We start from the raw sequence: 15575 nt of genomic DNA, 5'->3' as shown, positions 1-15575 counted from the left end.
TTCTGCAGCGCTCAGGACAATAGTTTATTTACATTAAATAACGCCAGCGAGAAACCATAAAAAAACATTCAATTAAAAACAGACAGTGGGTCGTCATAATTTATAAATATAGTTAATAGACCCACCATATTTACCACCTGTAAACTCTGAGACTGACCGCCGCTCTACCCACTTATTTCCGTTTCTGAGGTCGAGTGTCAGAAAAGTTCGCGAATTTTCCGGAATTTTCCCGAACGCGTCGCGAGTTTCCGGATCCAGCGCGAGGGACAAAATACACGCGCGCGCGCGACCTGCGTCGACCGACATCAAAATCCGAACCTTCAGATTAAAAAAAAAATTGTTATCACGGGTTGTGAATACTTCATCAGTATCGTGAACCGTCCGTAATGTCTGTGCTATGTTATAATAAAGGCTGCGGGCAGCGGTTTGATCCAGAAATCAACCCGGAGGGTGAGTGTTTGTTACACTAATCTAGTTACAAAGTTTATTCATGATCGAAAGTGTTACTTATTATTTTGTATACCGCGTTATCTGTTATTTACCTTCATACTCGTACGTTTCAATGAGAACGAGAGCAATGCATGGCTCTGGTTTCTGTTGGAGTCAGAAATGCAGTGTTAATGTCAGTGTTATTAGAAATATAAGGCTTGCTTCATATAATATAATGCATATAAGTGTGTTATTGTGAACTGGACCGGACACCACTTCATACTACTAGAGCTAAATGAGTTATGTGCTATCCGTAACAAGGGCTTACATTTGAATAAATCATCACCAAACATGATGAATTGTATAAAAGATCAATAGTTTGTAAAGAGAAAATGCCACACAACTTAATATTTGCTATATTATTATTTTCCTGAAACATTACATACTTAAAGCATAAGCTTACACATTTTATATTTTATATCATTTATCTTTATTATTATTATTTTTTTTATAATTATCCATATAGTAAGCTGATGTTTGTAATCACATGCCACACTGACACTGCTTGACAAACCAGCACAGGACTGAAAACAAGGAGATTAAATAGGGAAGCAAACAATAAAGGGTAACCAGGGAGGATAGGAAGTTCAGAGGAACTCTTACAGCAAACACTGATCCAGACTATTTCAATGTTGAGCAAGCGTTCTCATTGGCTGCAGGATCAGAGGTCATGTGCCATGCAGTAATGATGTGATTGCTTGTAGATTGCATGTAAATCAGCCTGCATCCTCTGATGTGTTTTACAGATGCATGTACGTACCATCCTGGAGTTCCTGTGTTTCATGATGCTCTGAAGGTGAGTGTCTGAAGATCGTGGATATATTAAAGGGATACTTCAGGATTTAGCATTAAGCTTTGTATTTGTAGGAAACCTGTAGTAGTATTTTCAAATAGCAATGCTTTCCTCCCTCATATCCCCCTGAAATGAGAGATTTATGTATTTTTTCTCAGATCTGAGGATTTTTTGGCCAGAGGTAAAGACTACAGTCAATAGTAGGGGCTATCCCGAATGTTTTCAACCCGCCCATAGAGAACAAATCCCTTTTCTTTCTTTATCACTTTCTTTCTGCAGGGTTGGTCGTGTTGTAAGAGACGCACAACAGACTTCTCAGATTTTCTTAGTATTGTGGTAAGTGAGAAAGATCTGCCAATCTCAAATCTCTATAGCAGAACATCCTTTACACAAATAAATGTGTTTTTGTGTTGGATGGTGTGTAAATACAGCCTGCTGCTTCAGAAGAAAAGAAACAGGACAACTATTTTCTGTTAATTCTCAAACTGTCAGTTGCTAATGTAGCATGTCTGGAACGGACTCTTTAACGGAAATGACCACACGACCACACAGCGATGAGATCCAATGTTTTTCCTTTTTTAATCTGTAAACAGAGAGATCATCAGTGGATCAACGGGGCTTCAGCTTCTCTCTCTCTCTTGTAACACTCAGTAACATTCATGGAGAGAAGCAACATTGCGTGCGCTCACGAGCCTCTCGCTCAGGTAGACTGAGGCTATTACAGCTCTTTTAAGAAAAATAAATAAATAAAACATGTAAATAAAATAATAAATGTTACGCATTCATAATCTTCCTTGTGACATATCACATTAATACTCTTATCAATACACTACAATAATGTATAGTACATCAATTTTATACTAAATTACATTACCATAAGCATTAATTCAGATATTTATATGCATCAATTCAGATATTTATATAAAATAACATGCTATGATAAACAATCAATAAATTATAATATAATTTGTAAACATAAATCCAAAAGAAAAGCTCAATGCACATTTAGCAGCATACCATATGCAGGCCGCACCACGTGCGTCACGCACGAATCTGATTCGATTCCCCGATAACACTCTTAATACAGTACATATTTATTAACAGTCAACCAGATCTCTTTTCCCTTCACAAAACAGAACTAATTAAACAACACACCTGTAAACAGAGAGATCATCAGTGGATCAACGGGGCTTCAGCTTCTCTCTCTCTCTTGTAACACTCTGTGCATAAGATACTAATCAGTTAGCACCATAATGAGTTGTATAAACTCGTACTACTACACACATTCATCACGAGTAACACACTCAAATGATTAAGCACACTCAAATCACAATTATTGAGCAATAATTATGCCTTCAGACAATAAACATCATCATACCAGTAACATTCATGGAGAGAAGCAACATTGCGTGCGCTCACGAGCCTCTCGCTCAGGTAGACTGAGGCTATTACAGACCGCACGAGGAGAAACCCCGGAAGTGTTCCACCGATGACGCTCCCTCCCCAAACAAACACTCAGGGAAAAGTTCCGCTATTTTAACGTTATGTTCTCTTACTCATGAACAATAATGTGAACAAAATTTTGTGAGGTTCATTAAGCCATTCTAAATACAAAAATAGGAAAACTTAAACAGTAAAATACAGAAAAAAAATAATACAATAAAAAAACAAGCCAAAGGTTAATTTTCACCAGTTACATTCTCCACCCTGAACTTCACAAAATTTTGTCTTATACAGGGATTGTATACACTGGAGCTATTTAGACCAACTGTTTTCCAGAACATGGTGCAACAAAATGTTTCCCACTCGCAGGGAAGGTGTGTACATAAGGTTGATCAGGCCCACTGCAATCACCCGCAAAAGGTGCCTTAAACACCATTCATCTCAACTTAATCTTGGATCTGGAACAACAAATGTGCTGAAATGCACTGACTCACAGAGACTTAACCTTAAAACTTAAAGAAAACAATATTGTATTACAATGTAATGGTTTAATACAATACATTCTCATTTCAATAAAGATCTTACAACCCCACCAACTGGATTCAGTGTTCTGATAGATTGAGCCATATTCTCTATCAACCTGTTGACAGGTCTCACCATCCTACCCACTCTGGTTCGAACTATCGCTTCTCCTTGACTAGGAAGTGGCTCAACAACTCTAGCAGGTGAAACGCAACGGTCATCATGGAGAACTGCCTCAGAAAGCGAACTGCAAGAATCACTACTCAGTCCTTCATCTGGAATGACTACATTGCTGTTTCCTTTGGTACAATCATCTTTTGACGACAATTGCTCCTGAACCAATGACTCGGGGACTACATCCAATGAACCAGCACTATCAGATCTGTAGGACAATCTCTGCTGAGGATCTTCAGAAATTGTGGTTCTTTCCACCCAACTGGCAACTCGGTCAGGTACAGAACACATCTCAGCTGCAGAACTAACATTATCCAAGGATGCACTCCTGCTTCCAAGGACAGATTCACCACTATCCCCAGGTGATTCAGGACCTCCCAACTCGAGCGGCAAGAAGTTGGCTTGCAACAGCAAATTACGATGAACAGTTTTCTCCTGGCCCGTTTTGGTGTTACGAATGCGATAAATGTGGCACTGGGGGTTCAGCGCCACTACCCTATAGGGTGTGGACTCCCACCTGTCTGCTAATTTTCTTTTCCCACGTTCACCTTTGTTGGCCAGGAGAACTTGATCACCCAACTCAATGTTACAGCCCTTCGTCTTCCGGTTGTACAACTCAGTCTGACGCTGCTGACTGGCATCAATGTTCCCCTGAGCGACGGTCATAGCCTCTTTCAAATTGTCTTGCAACCTTTTCACATACTTATCGTAATCAACAACGTCACAGTCTCTGTCAACATTGCTAAACATCACATCCACGGGTAGCTTCGGGATCCTACCAAACATTAAATAGAATGGAGCGTAGCCAGTGGACTCGTGCGCTGTACAATTGTATGCGAACGTTAGTGTCTGAAGCAACTGTGACCACTTTTCTTTAGACCTCGGCGGCAGTGCTCTTACCATGTTACCCAAAGTTCTATTGAACCGTTCAACGACGCCATTGCCCATCGGATGGTAAGCAGTTGTTCTTGACTTTTTCACTCCGGCAACCTGCAGCAATTCTCGGATCAGTTGGCTCTCAAAGTTGGCCCCCTGATCCGAGTGGATCCTGTCAGGGAAGCCGTACACACAAAAATATCGGTCCCACAACTGACGGGCTACCTGCTTTGCTGACTGATCACGACATGGAAAGGCATGTGCCATACGGGAAAAATGATCAGTTACGACCAACACGTCCACATTACGGCCTTTGGAGCTTTCCGCGGTCCAAAAATCGATACATACTAGCTCCATTGGGCTTGACGTTTTAACGCTCTCTAACGGGGCTCTACCTTCAGGTTCGAGTGTCTTACTGACAACACAGCGCTTGCAACACTTAACATACCTACGGACGTCACGTTCCAACCCAACCCAAAAAAACCTTTGTCTTGCCAGGTGCATAGTTCTACCTTGGCCCTGGTGCCCTGCTTCATCGTGGACGCCTGTCATCACCTGCGTAATTAAAGAGGACGGAACAACGAACTGTAACCGTTTCTTTCCTGCAAGGTTGTCTTTACTTACGCGATACAGTACGCCATCAAGCACCTTCAACTTGTCCCATTGCTTTAAGACTCTGAGCACCTTATACGTCTCTCCAGAACGCTCACGACGTGAGGCCCTCTTGCCCCTATTGACGTAAAACAGGACCCTGGACAGACAAGGATCATTCTGTTGTCGGTCTCGAAGTTCATCTAACGAGAAGACTGGTAACGGGCATTGCCCAGGAGGAGACAGCTGCTGAGCGCCTTGAGCGATCCAGGAAATTGCCCTCGATTCGACTCCTGCTGCCCAGTCACTGTGACCCTCTAATACTGCGGTAACCTCAGCACTGGAGAGAGGACAACACCAAGAAGTTACACAAGGGGGACCTTCGACGCTCTGGGCACCAGCACTAAGCCTGAATGCATCCTGTACTTTGTCTTTCTCAAACTGCTCCGCTTCCCCAAGCAATGCACCATAAGGCTCATTCAACAGCCTCTGACTGACCCGGTTATGGACAAATGGTTGACGACTTAAAGCATCGGCCACTACGTTCTTGCTGCCAGGTATGTACTTAATGCTGAAATGATAAGGTGCCAACTTGGAAACCCATCTCTGCTCACACGCATCGAGTTTAGGCTTTGTGAGGATGTAAGTCAATGGATTGTTGTCTGTCCAAACAACAAATTCATGCCCTTTCAGCCAATGGCTGAATTTGTCACAGACAGACCATTTCAAAGCCAAAAACTCTAAGCGGTGAGCAGGATACCTTGCCTGAGCACGCGAAAGGGCTTTGCTAGCGAAAGCAATTGGCCGAGCCCTAGTCTCACCCTCTGCGATCTGCGACAACACAGCGCCCAGCCCATCCATGGACGCGTCAGTGGACAAAATAAATGGGCGACTAAAATCTGGGTGTGTCAGAACAACGGAATTAATCAGAGCGGCTTTTAGCTGCTGGAAGGCCCTGCTGTGCTCCTCTTTCCAGTCACTAGAACTCAACTTCCTGAACACTGCAGCACCTTTCTCGGGAGGCTTCTTGCCCCTTGGCGCGGCCGTCAAAGAAAACAGGGGTTTTGCGATGGTGGAGCAATTTTGGATGAACCTCTGGTAATACAACACCATTCCAAGGAATGATTTAATCTTCCTCTGGGATGGTGTTACCCCATCCTCCATCATCAAATCAGCCTCAGTTATCAATCCGATTGCACTGACCTTGTCTGGGTCGGTCGCCACCCCTGAACTGTCAATGACATGCCCTAAGAAACGCACGCTCTTCCGGAGGAAATGGCATTTTTTGGGAGCTAACTTAAGCCCATGCTCTTTGAGTCTACTGAACACCACTCCGAGTCTCTTGATGGCCTCACTCTCATCTGTGGCATACACAAGTAGGTCGTCCAGATAGCAAAGCAATGTCAAGAAATTTTGATCGCCAAATATATTCGTCATTAGGCGCATGAAGCTAGCGGGGCTATTACATAACCCTTGCGGTAAGCGATTAAACTCATAAAGGCCCATCGGTGTTGTGAAGGCCGTCAATTTCTTATCCTCCTCCGCCATTGCGATATTATAAAAGCCGGAGGTGAGATCCATCACGCTAAAGATTGTGTTTCCGCCTAAGGCCGCCAAACAGTCTGCTTGGTGAGGTAACGGGTGAGCGTCTTTGATGGTCCTGGCATTAAGCCAGCGATAATCAACACAAACACGAAGATCACCGCTTTTCTTCCAGACCAGGACCAGCGGAGACGCCCACTCACTACAAGACTTTCGAATAATTTCTTGCTCTTCCATCTCCGAGAGCACTTTTCTCAGCTTCTGATATTGAGCTGGAGGAACGCGCCGGTATGGAAGTCTGAACGGGCGGTTATCAGACAGGTGAATCCTATGGACGAACTCCTTGGCGCTACCACAATCTAGCTTATGTTTAGAAAACACATCTTGATATCTCTGAATCAACTGCAGAAGCTGGTCTTTCCAGTATGGAGTCACCTCGCAGGACTCGACATCAAGATCACTAAGGCCGAGCTTCTGCAGTGCGTCTTGAAAATCAGAGGGAAAACCACCCATGTCTTCACTGGAGGAGACAGACTGGCCCTGAACACTCACAGCCTCTCCATTACCATCCTTAGGTTGCAGATCCAGGTCTTCGACCGCTAAAACAGGAGATACATCGGCTATTTTAGCATTTCGTCTCAAAGTGATCGGCTTACTGGATGGATTGATCACCTTAACCGGCACCCATCTGTCACCAGGTAATGTGGCTATAACACGCCCGACTAAAACACCTTTCTGATGAGTTTGTGCCTTAGACGGCTCAACTAACACAGTACTGCCCACAGAAAGAGTCGAACTTGCTGGGAGTCTGCCCCACACCAGGTGCTCGTGCTGAGGTAAAAGTGTAACGGCCTGAGTGAGCTTAACAGTACCAACAACGGTTGGGATACTACCACCCTCCCATCTGTTATGTCCAGACAACATGCTCAAAAAACGCTGAATCTCTGGTTCCCCTGTAGAATTTGGCTGATTCATGACACGCCAATAGCTTTGGGATTGCTTAAGCTGACTGAGAACGTACTTGATCACATTAGTACCAATAATTAACTGGTCTTTTTGCCCTGGTACAACCAAGGTAGGCACACTAACTGAATGTCCATACACATGCAACTTTAGCTGATGGGTGCACTTGGGCTTGACCCGAACACCACCACAACCGACAAGCAAGACATCAGTTGGGGGCTGAACAGGCTCAAGGATCCCGCATGCATCCAACAACTTGCGCTCAGTTTCCTCATTAATAGTACATGCCATAGAACCAGTGTCTAACAGGCCTTGGCAAGTGACCGTATCATTCACCAACACATCGGTATAAAACAAACTGTCAGCTTTTTCCAGCTTCGCAATGTCCTGGAACAAAATGATACTGCCACTTGACTCAACCTGACAATGGTTGCTGTAGACGACCATTGGATCGTCTTCACTGATGAGAGGCTGACTTTCAACACTCACATTGCCCCCTCCCCAATGTGAGTGATCTAGTTTCCCTGATCGTCACCAGTCTGAGCCAAAGCTCGGCCAGCAACATTGCGACACTCCCTACGTTGATGTCCTATTTCTAGGCAAGCGAGACATCTTTTCTCTCTCATACAGTGGGAGCGAGTTGAGTGAGATCTGTCTCCACAGACCCCACACGAAGGGGATCGATACCACTGTGATGTTCGGGGACGTGGTTCTGAAGCAGGTAGGGTCGTGCGCTCCAGCACCCTCTCTAGCATTTTCAGCACTCGCTCTAAAGTGCCCAATTCTGCGGATTCACTTGGTTTAGGGTTCTGAACTGTTGCATGCGATGCAGAGGTTACGCACATAGTTTCGTTTCCTATTGCTACCTGAGTGTTAACAGGTTTTTCAGCAGCAACAGCCTGATTCACAGCAACTTTAAGCAGAGATGGAACTGGTCTCTGAGACTTGAAATCTCTCTCATGCTCATCTATAGCCTCTTGGACCTCCTCAGCTGACCACTTGCTTATGGGCTTACTCCTAAAAATGCTGGAAAGATCAGGATTGGGACAGTTTCTGATAAACATCATTGAAATCTCTGAGCTCATATTCTCCATCTTTCCTCCACATCTTTGCAAGTGAGCATCGGCTAACTCGGCTGCCTCATTCAACCTGACCCAATAATCAACAGGGTGCTCATTAGACTTTGGCTGTGTCGCATAAAAGTCAGCTAACGGCTGGCAAGAGCCAGGGCTTTCGCTAAAGTAACGCCGTAGTACCTCATAGACAGCCTCTGGGCAGAGTACTGCAGCCGGGCTACTTTTCAGCTTGACCTTAACAATGCTCTTTGCCCGGCCGCAGAGATGATTCAATATCTCTTCCACACTGTCGGCTTTGTCACAACCCTTTTTGGACAGATACACCCCCATTTGTTCAATCCATTCCAGGATGGTGAACTTATCGCTACCATCCCCTCTGAACATTTGCGGTTCTTTAATATCAGCTTTGATTACTAGATTTAATTTGGACAGATCAAGATTGGGGGATGGAGGCACTGTCCTAGAGGGTTGCTGCTCAGAAGATGGAGAGGAACCAGGTAATGCTGAACTCTGGTTTGCGAGCAACCGTGTAGCAATGGAGTCACCTATCTGGCTTCCAAGCTCACCAATAAGGTCACGTAGCTGCTGTGTAACATTGTCACAACCAGTATTGGCAGGAGTGGAAGTCTCTGGTTTACACGTCTCGTTATTGGGAAGCGCAGTTGGAAGAGTCACTGAATCATAGGCCAACACACGTGGTTTACCGACTTTAGGTACACCTACCCCAAAGAATCCTCGACCCCTGCCAATATGTGGTGTTACCAGGTCTTCATTCCATCTCCCTTCAGCCATATTAGATATGGGGAATGACAACAATGAAAATCATAAATGAAAATTAACTTTTCAATTATCGTACGCTTTTCCAAGCGAAGAAGAAAACAAGGAAAATAAATAAGTAAAATAAACAACAGTCCAACGAGGGTGTGCGTGGTGTGTGAAGTGAGAGTTCAGTACTATCAATGTCCAGACACTACCATCAAAACGTCAACGATGAAGATTCTATGGTTGTCGATTTCAGAAGCGTTGTGATCCCGCGTTGTCGAACCCCAGCGATCAGCTGCAGCAGATCTGGTGCATCCGGGTCACGGCACCAAATTATGTAGCATGTCTGGAACGGACTCTTTAACGGAAATGACCACACGACCACACAGCGATGAGATCCAATGTTTTTCCTTTTTTAATCTGTAAACAGAGAGATCATCAGTGGATCAACGGGGCTTCAGCTTCTCTCTCTCTCTTGTAACACTCAGTAACATTCATGGAGAGAAGCAACATTGCGTGCGCTCACGAGCCTCTCGCTCAGGTAGACTGAGGCTATTACAGCTCTTTTAAGAAAAATAAATAAATAAAACATGTAAATAAAATAATAAATGTTACGCATTCATAATCTTCCTTGTGACATATCACATTAATACTCTTATCAATACACTACAATAATGTATAGTACATCAATTTTATACTAAATTACATTACCATAAGCATTAATTCAGATATTTATATGCATCAATTCAGATATTTATATAAAATAACATGCTATGATAAACAATCAATAAATTATAATATAATTTGTAAACATAAATCCAAAAGAAAAGCTCAATGCACATTTAGCAGCATACCATATGCAGGCCGCACCACGTGCGTCACGCACGAATCTGATTCGATTCCCCGATAACACTCTTAATACAGTACATATTTATTAACAGTCAACCAGATCTCTTTTCCCTTCACAAAACAGAACTAATTAAACAACACACCTGTAAACAGAGAGATCATCAGTGGATCAACGGGGCTTCAGCTTCTCTCTCTCTCTTGTAACACTCTGTGCATAAGATACTAATCAGTTAGCACCATAATGAGTTGTATAAACTCGTACTACTACACACATTCATCACGAGTAACACACTCAAATGATTAAGCACACTCAAATCACAATTATTGAGCAATAATTATGCCTTCAGACAATAAACATCATCATACCAGTAACATTCATGGAGAGAAGCAACATTGCGTGCGCTCACGAGCCTCTCGCTCAGGTAGACTGAGGCTATTACAGACCGCACGAGGAGAAACCCCGGAAGTGTTCCACCGATGACGCTCCCTCCCCAAACAAACACTCAGGGAAAAGTTCCGCTATTTTAACGTTATGTTCTCTTACTCATGAACAATAATGTGAACAAAATTTTGTGAGGTTCATTAAGCCATTCTAAATACAAAAATAGGAAAACTTAAACAGTAAAATACAGAAAAAAAATAATACAATAAAAAAACAAGCCAAAGGTTAATTTTCACCAGTTACACTAACCGATATCACAACCATGTAAAATTCCTTTATCTCTTCGATATCCATGAGTTGTGTCTCTAAGATAAAGCAAATGCATGCAAATGTCTCCTGTTTTGTGGCTGGTTCTCTGTCAGGGCTGCACTAAAGGTCCTCATAACAGCGAGAAGCCGCTTGAACCCGTGAAACCAGACGTGAAGATCTCAGGAGAGAAGAAAGAGCTGGAGGATCTGAAACCCAGGTTTAATGAGTACATCATCCAGGCCCCCAAACCACTGGAGTTCATCCAGAGACCCAGGTAACTCTTCCTCATCTTCATCATCATTGTTATAATGGCTGCTAAAGCTGCTCTGTATTGTATAAAGCGCTTTATAAATGTTGTTTCAGCGCTGAGGAGCCGCTGGTGGAGCTGCAGAGAAAAGTCTCCTCGTCTCTGAACCAGACGCTCGAGAAACTCAGACTCGCTGACGCCGCTCCGCTCCAAGAGAAAGGTGACGTTACGTTATTATAAACATGAGGAGGTTCTAGATTCATTCTCGCTTTATTTAGTCACATGACCATCTCATGCTAAACCTGAAATGTGCATCTTTTTGACCTTCAGAAGAGGAAGGAAGTGAGGTCAAAGTTGGGACGGCGTGTAAAAATGGAGGCTGCTCGAAGGTTAGAAAACCTTTATTCTGTATGGTCACTTTACAATAAACTCCTGTTCATTTTTAAAAAAATAATAATATTAAAAATAATAATCAAGACATAATATGGCCTCTTTAACATTGTTAAATGCATAACATAATATTATCCTATTATGATTATCAGACATACAACGGACCAAAGACTGATGCAGAAATGTGTTCATATCATCCCGGAGTGCCCATCTTCCACGAGGGGTGAGGACAATTTATAACTGATGTTGAAAAGCAATTATTTCATATTTTTAGATGGTATTTTATGCGCATGCATGGTTTCAGGATGAAGTACTGGAGCTGCTGTAAGAGGAAGACGTCTGATTTTAACTCATTCCTGTCTCAGGACGGCTGTAATAAAGGATCACACCAGTGGAGGAAACACACGGTGAGCTTTGCATCATCAGGTCAATATCACGTGATATACTATGATTCTCAAACGCATGTGTTTTCTGTGTCTGCAGGGGAACAAAGTGGCTCCATGTCGATTTGATTGGCACCAGACAGGAAGTCATGTGACCATGTCTATCTATGCAAAGAACTCGAATCCTGAGCTTTGTTCTGTGGAGGCGAACTGCATCTCGGTAAGGGAGTTTGACTGTAAAGTGATATACTGTGCAATATATGTGTTTTTGCCATTGTCCAGTGTGGTGATGGTATTTATTAATTGTCTGTACTTTTGTTGTCTGATGAATGATTGTTTCGGCAGCTGAAAATCCGTCTGATCTTTGAGGGAGAAAAAGAGTTTGAGCTGAAGATGAGCCTGTGGGGGGTGAGTTTCAGGATCCCTCCATTATCTGCGTTAAAATACATTTAGTGTCTTTGAGATAACATTATTTATGCAAATCTTGAACTGGCCTTTATTTTGCATTTTTGTGTTATGTTTTTGTTAGTTTTATTTCACTGTATTGGTTTACTTTTTATTTCAGTTGTTTAGTTACTAAACAAAAATGTTGCCTTGGCAAATGGCTTAAATACAACAAGTTAAATCAATTTCATAATGTTTATATTTCATTTTATTTCAGTTTTTATTTTATTAAAAGTAACACTAAATAAAAAAATAATTTATTAACTATAATAACACTATTTGTTCAGATAATTTGATAAACTTGTTTTGAAAAGTTTTATTTTGTTATGATATTAAAAAACGTTTGTTTCATGCTTAAGTGCATGGAATTACTTTGTGGTAACAGTGTTATTGAAATAAAGCTAAAATAAAAATTAAATATTAGATAAAAAGTAAAAACAAACGTGAGATGTTAAAAGAACGGAAAGAAATCATTTCAAGTTGAAGTGCTGAATTTATTAAAGTTTAAAATAAATAAAAGTGCAAAAAGCACAGCAAAAATACTAAAAGTGAAGTTAAAATGAAAGCTAAAAATAAAAAATAATTCAAAATAATAAATATTATAATAGTATATAAATAATATTATAATAGTATATAAATAATATTATAATAACACTGGGAGACAAATATAAATTGTGCCTACATGCAAACTTGTTTTCAAATATGACATTTTAATGTGAAGAGACTTAACATTTTCAAGTCAATGATTTATAGTGTGAATATCGTCCATTAGATGAGCGTTACAGCACAAATAAGAGCAAAAGCACAATACCTGTGTTTATTAGACATGATCCATTGAATGGTTTTGTCCCTGTTTATTAATGACAAAAGAAGAATTCAAAGTTCATGATTTTGCAGTGTATTTGTGTCGTTTTGTTGATATATGATTGTGTGTTTGACAGGTGATTGACGTCAGTAAGAGTGTTGTTAACATGATGGCCTCTAAAGTGGAGGTGGTCATGAAGAAGGCGGAGCCTATAACCTGGGCACGGCTGGACACGCCCCCTCCAAAGCCTCAACCGACCAATGAGAAGAAAGAGAATCAAGACAAAGAGAAAATGACCGCCTGACTCCCGCCGACTCGCTCAGGCTCTCAGACAGCAGTGATCAACTAAACCTGGCAAATCAGTGAGATTATTGATTTAAAAATCTGATCATATAGATTGTGTAGGAAGAGCACATCATGACTGTTCTTGCTTTACACTTTAATCAGTTTAGATGTGAATGAAAACAAAGCTGTGAGGGTCCGGGATGAAAGTACATTTAAACAATCTTTATATAATATATAGTAATATTAAATCTTTATCAAAATATAGTAAATATCAAAGTAATGAATACAGACACCTAACTAACTATATTTATTTCTTGGAGCTGCTGTAATTTCAGTAATGTTCACATCACAACACAACAATTGACAGGTAATAACAAATTTGACTATTTGGTTTTATTATTCAGGAACTCGTAATTACAGTAATTTTTAACATCAACGAAGCATCACTTTTGTTTTTGTCCCCCTGCACACCATTTTTCCACTTAATTTGTGGAAATGCTAATTTCATTGGGTGAACATTTGGTTTAATATCTCTCACAGCCTTGTTTTCATTGTGTCTGATTTAATATGGCATCTAAAGTCTTTCTAAAATTATTTCACTGAATTATAAAATTTCAATATGGCATTAAAACAGATTTGGTCCAGTAATTCTAGCTTTCCTGCTGTTGAAGTGAGAGGAAGATGAGTCCAATTAATGTGCATCAAAATGTTTTTTAAAAAATGTCTTGTTTATATTTTGGTTAATAATTCCTCTCTCATGTTAGTGCTGTCAACATTTATACAAGCAAATACACTTGTTGCCTTTTTGTTGTTTGTTTTGATGATTTCCAGCCTTTATTTTCATGCACATTCGCTTCCTAAACTACAGTCTCAGCTGAGTTTACGTTGAACAGTCTTAATTCAGCTTGGATTAGGTTTGCTTGTGTCATGGAGTGGGAACTTTCGTTCATGTTGTGTCATGAAAGTAGTCGACAGGAAAATAATTCACCTTCAGACACTTACTCGGTTTGTAATTCTAGAAATAAACTGCAGTAAATCACTGAAAACTAGAAAGAAATATAAATGTGTTCATGTGCATCTAATGGAGTTTGAGACTCATGTTACTGTAAACATTAAATTATTCTACTGTATCAAATGTGTCGTTCTGTCTGATCATTCAGTCTGACTTCAGAAGATTTTACTGCTAAATCAAATGCTCAAATAGCGTTCATTCTCTAGAGATTTTGTTCTGGTTAAACGCCTGGGCGGAGAAATATTGTCTTCTGTGTGTAATAATTTGCTAGACAAGGCGCCAACATATTGGTCATACTACACTTGCCTTCCAATGCTAGAGCCAAACATCGCAGAACTTGGTCATGGCGCCAAGTAAACCGATCTTGGCTAAGAAGAGCCACCTTACATCCTGTCAGAATGTGCTTTAATGTGGCAGGTGATGAACACAAAGGACAAGAGGGATCCTCTCCTACACAGAGGTTTAGGTTCTGCAGTGATGGGAGAACATCATACTGATAAGGAAACTGATCCTACTCTCTTCCATTGACCAAAGGTCTTGCCAGCCCATCTTGCGTTGTTCCACACTCTCTCATCTCATCCACTCTCCCTGCTTGGCCTGGGAAATGGCCTTTATGCACCTCATCCTCTCCTCCTGCTTTCGCACCTCGTTGACTACCAGCTTCCTCCTTTGAGCTGGGCCTGCCTTGTGCCATTTAGCAGGAGCTACACTGAGCCCAAAACCCCCTCTTCCATGCTGTACCTGTTCCACAATATCACCAATTTGAAGGGCAGCCTTTAACTCTACTACAGATTTCTTTGCTGACCACTTTCTACCAGTTTTTAACACAGGGGCTGCCTCCCTTACACATTTGTTGCACAACTCTACCATGGAAAATTTAAACTCCTCGGTTAAAGCAGAGACTGGCCGCTGCAATATTCTTTTACTATAAAGTCCCACTCTGCTGAGGTGTGAAACTCCCAACCATCCTTCAACCTCGGCAGTAGACCAAACTGAAAGCACCAGAGTTTTAGTTTGCCAGGCAGAGCACAACTGTTTATGCTCTTCAACCCTTCCACTGCTTGTCGTCTAACTTCTCCCACTCGAACTGTGTCCTTTGGCAACACATTCTCATCCCAAGACGTCATCTAACAGACGCTTTTGACCATACGTCAATATCCAACGTTTTAGGGTACCCTTTAATATCAGTTAGATGATGATCCTAGGGCGTCATCCAACTGATGCTTTACCTTTAGCAT

General features: G+C 41.6%; 1 protein-coding gene across 1 annotated transcript; it reads left to right on the top strand.

Annotated features, from left to right (window-relative positions):
• The first annotated feature begins 14 nt into the window (after window positions 1-14).
• On the top strand, window positions 15-14037 carry chordc1a (cysteine and histidine rich domain containing 1a). The gene is made up of 11 exons (XM_039660405.2): window positions 15-450; window positions 1236-1285; window positions 1562-1618; window positions 10885-11045; window positions 11135-11238; window positions 11349-11407; window positions 11561-11631; window positions 11713-11815; window positions 11892-12011; window positions 12137-12199; window positions 13177-14037. The coding sequence occupies exons 1-11, from the start codon at window positions 387-389 to the stop codon at window positions 13342-13344; spliced, it is 1020 nt and encodes a 339-aa protein (XP_039516339.2). The 5' UTR covers window positions 15-386; the 3' UTR covers window positions 13345-14037.
• Window positions 14038-15575: the final 1538 nt, after the last annotated feature.

This window comes from Pimephales promelas, chromosome 16, assembly GCF_988280905.1.
Source record: "Pimephales promelas chromosome 16, fPimPro1.hap1.1, whole genome shotgun sequence".
NCBI lineage: Eukaryota > Metazoa > Chordata > Actinopteri > Cypriniformes > Leuciscidae > Pimephales > Pimephales promelas.
This window is presented reverse-complemented; position numbering and strand designations above follow the sequence as displayed.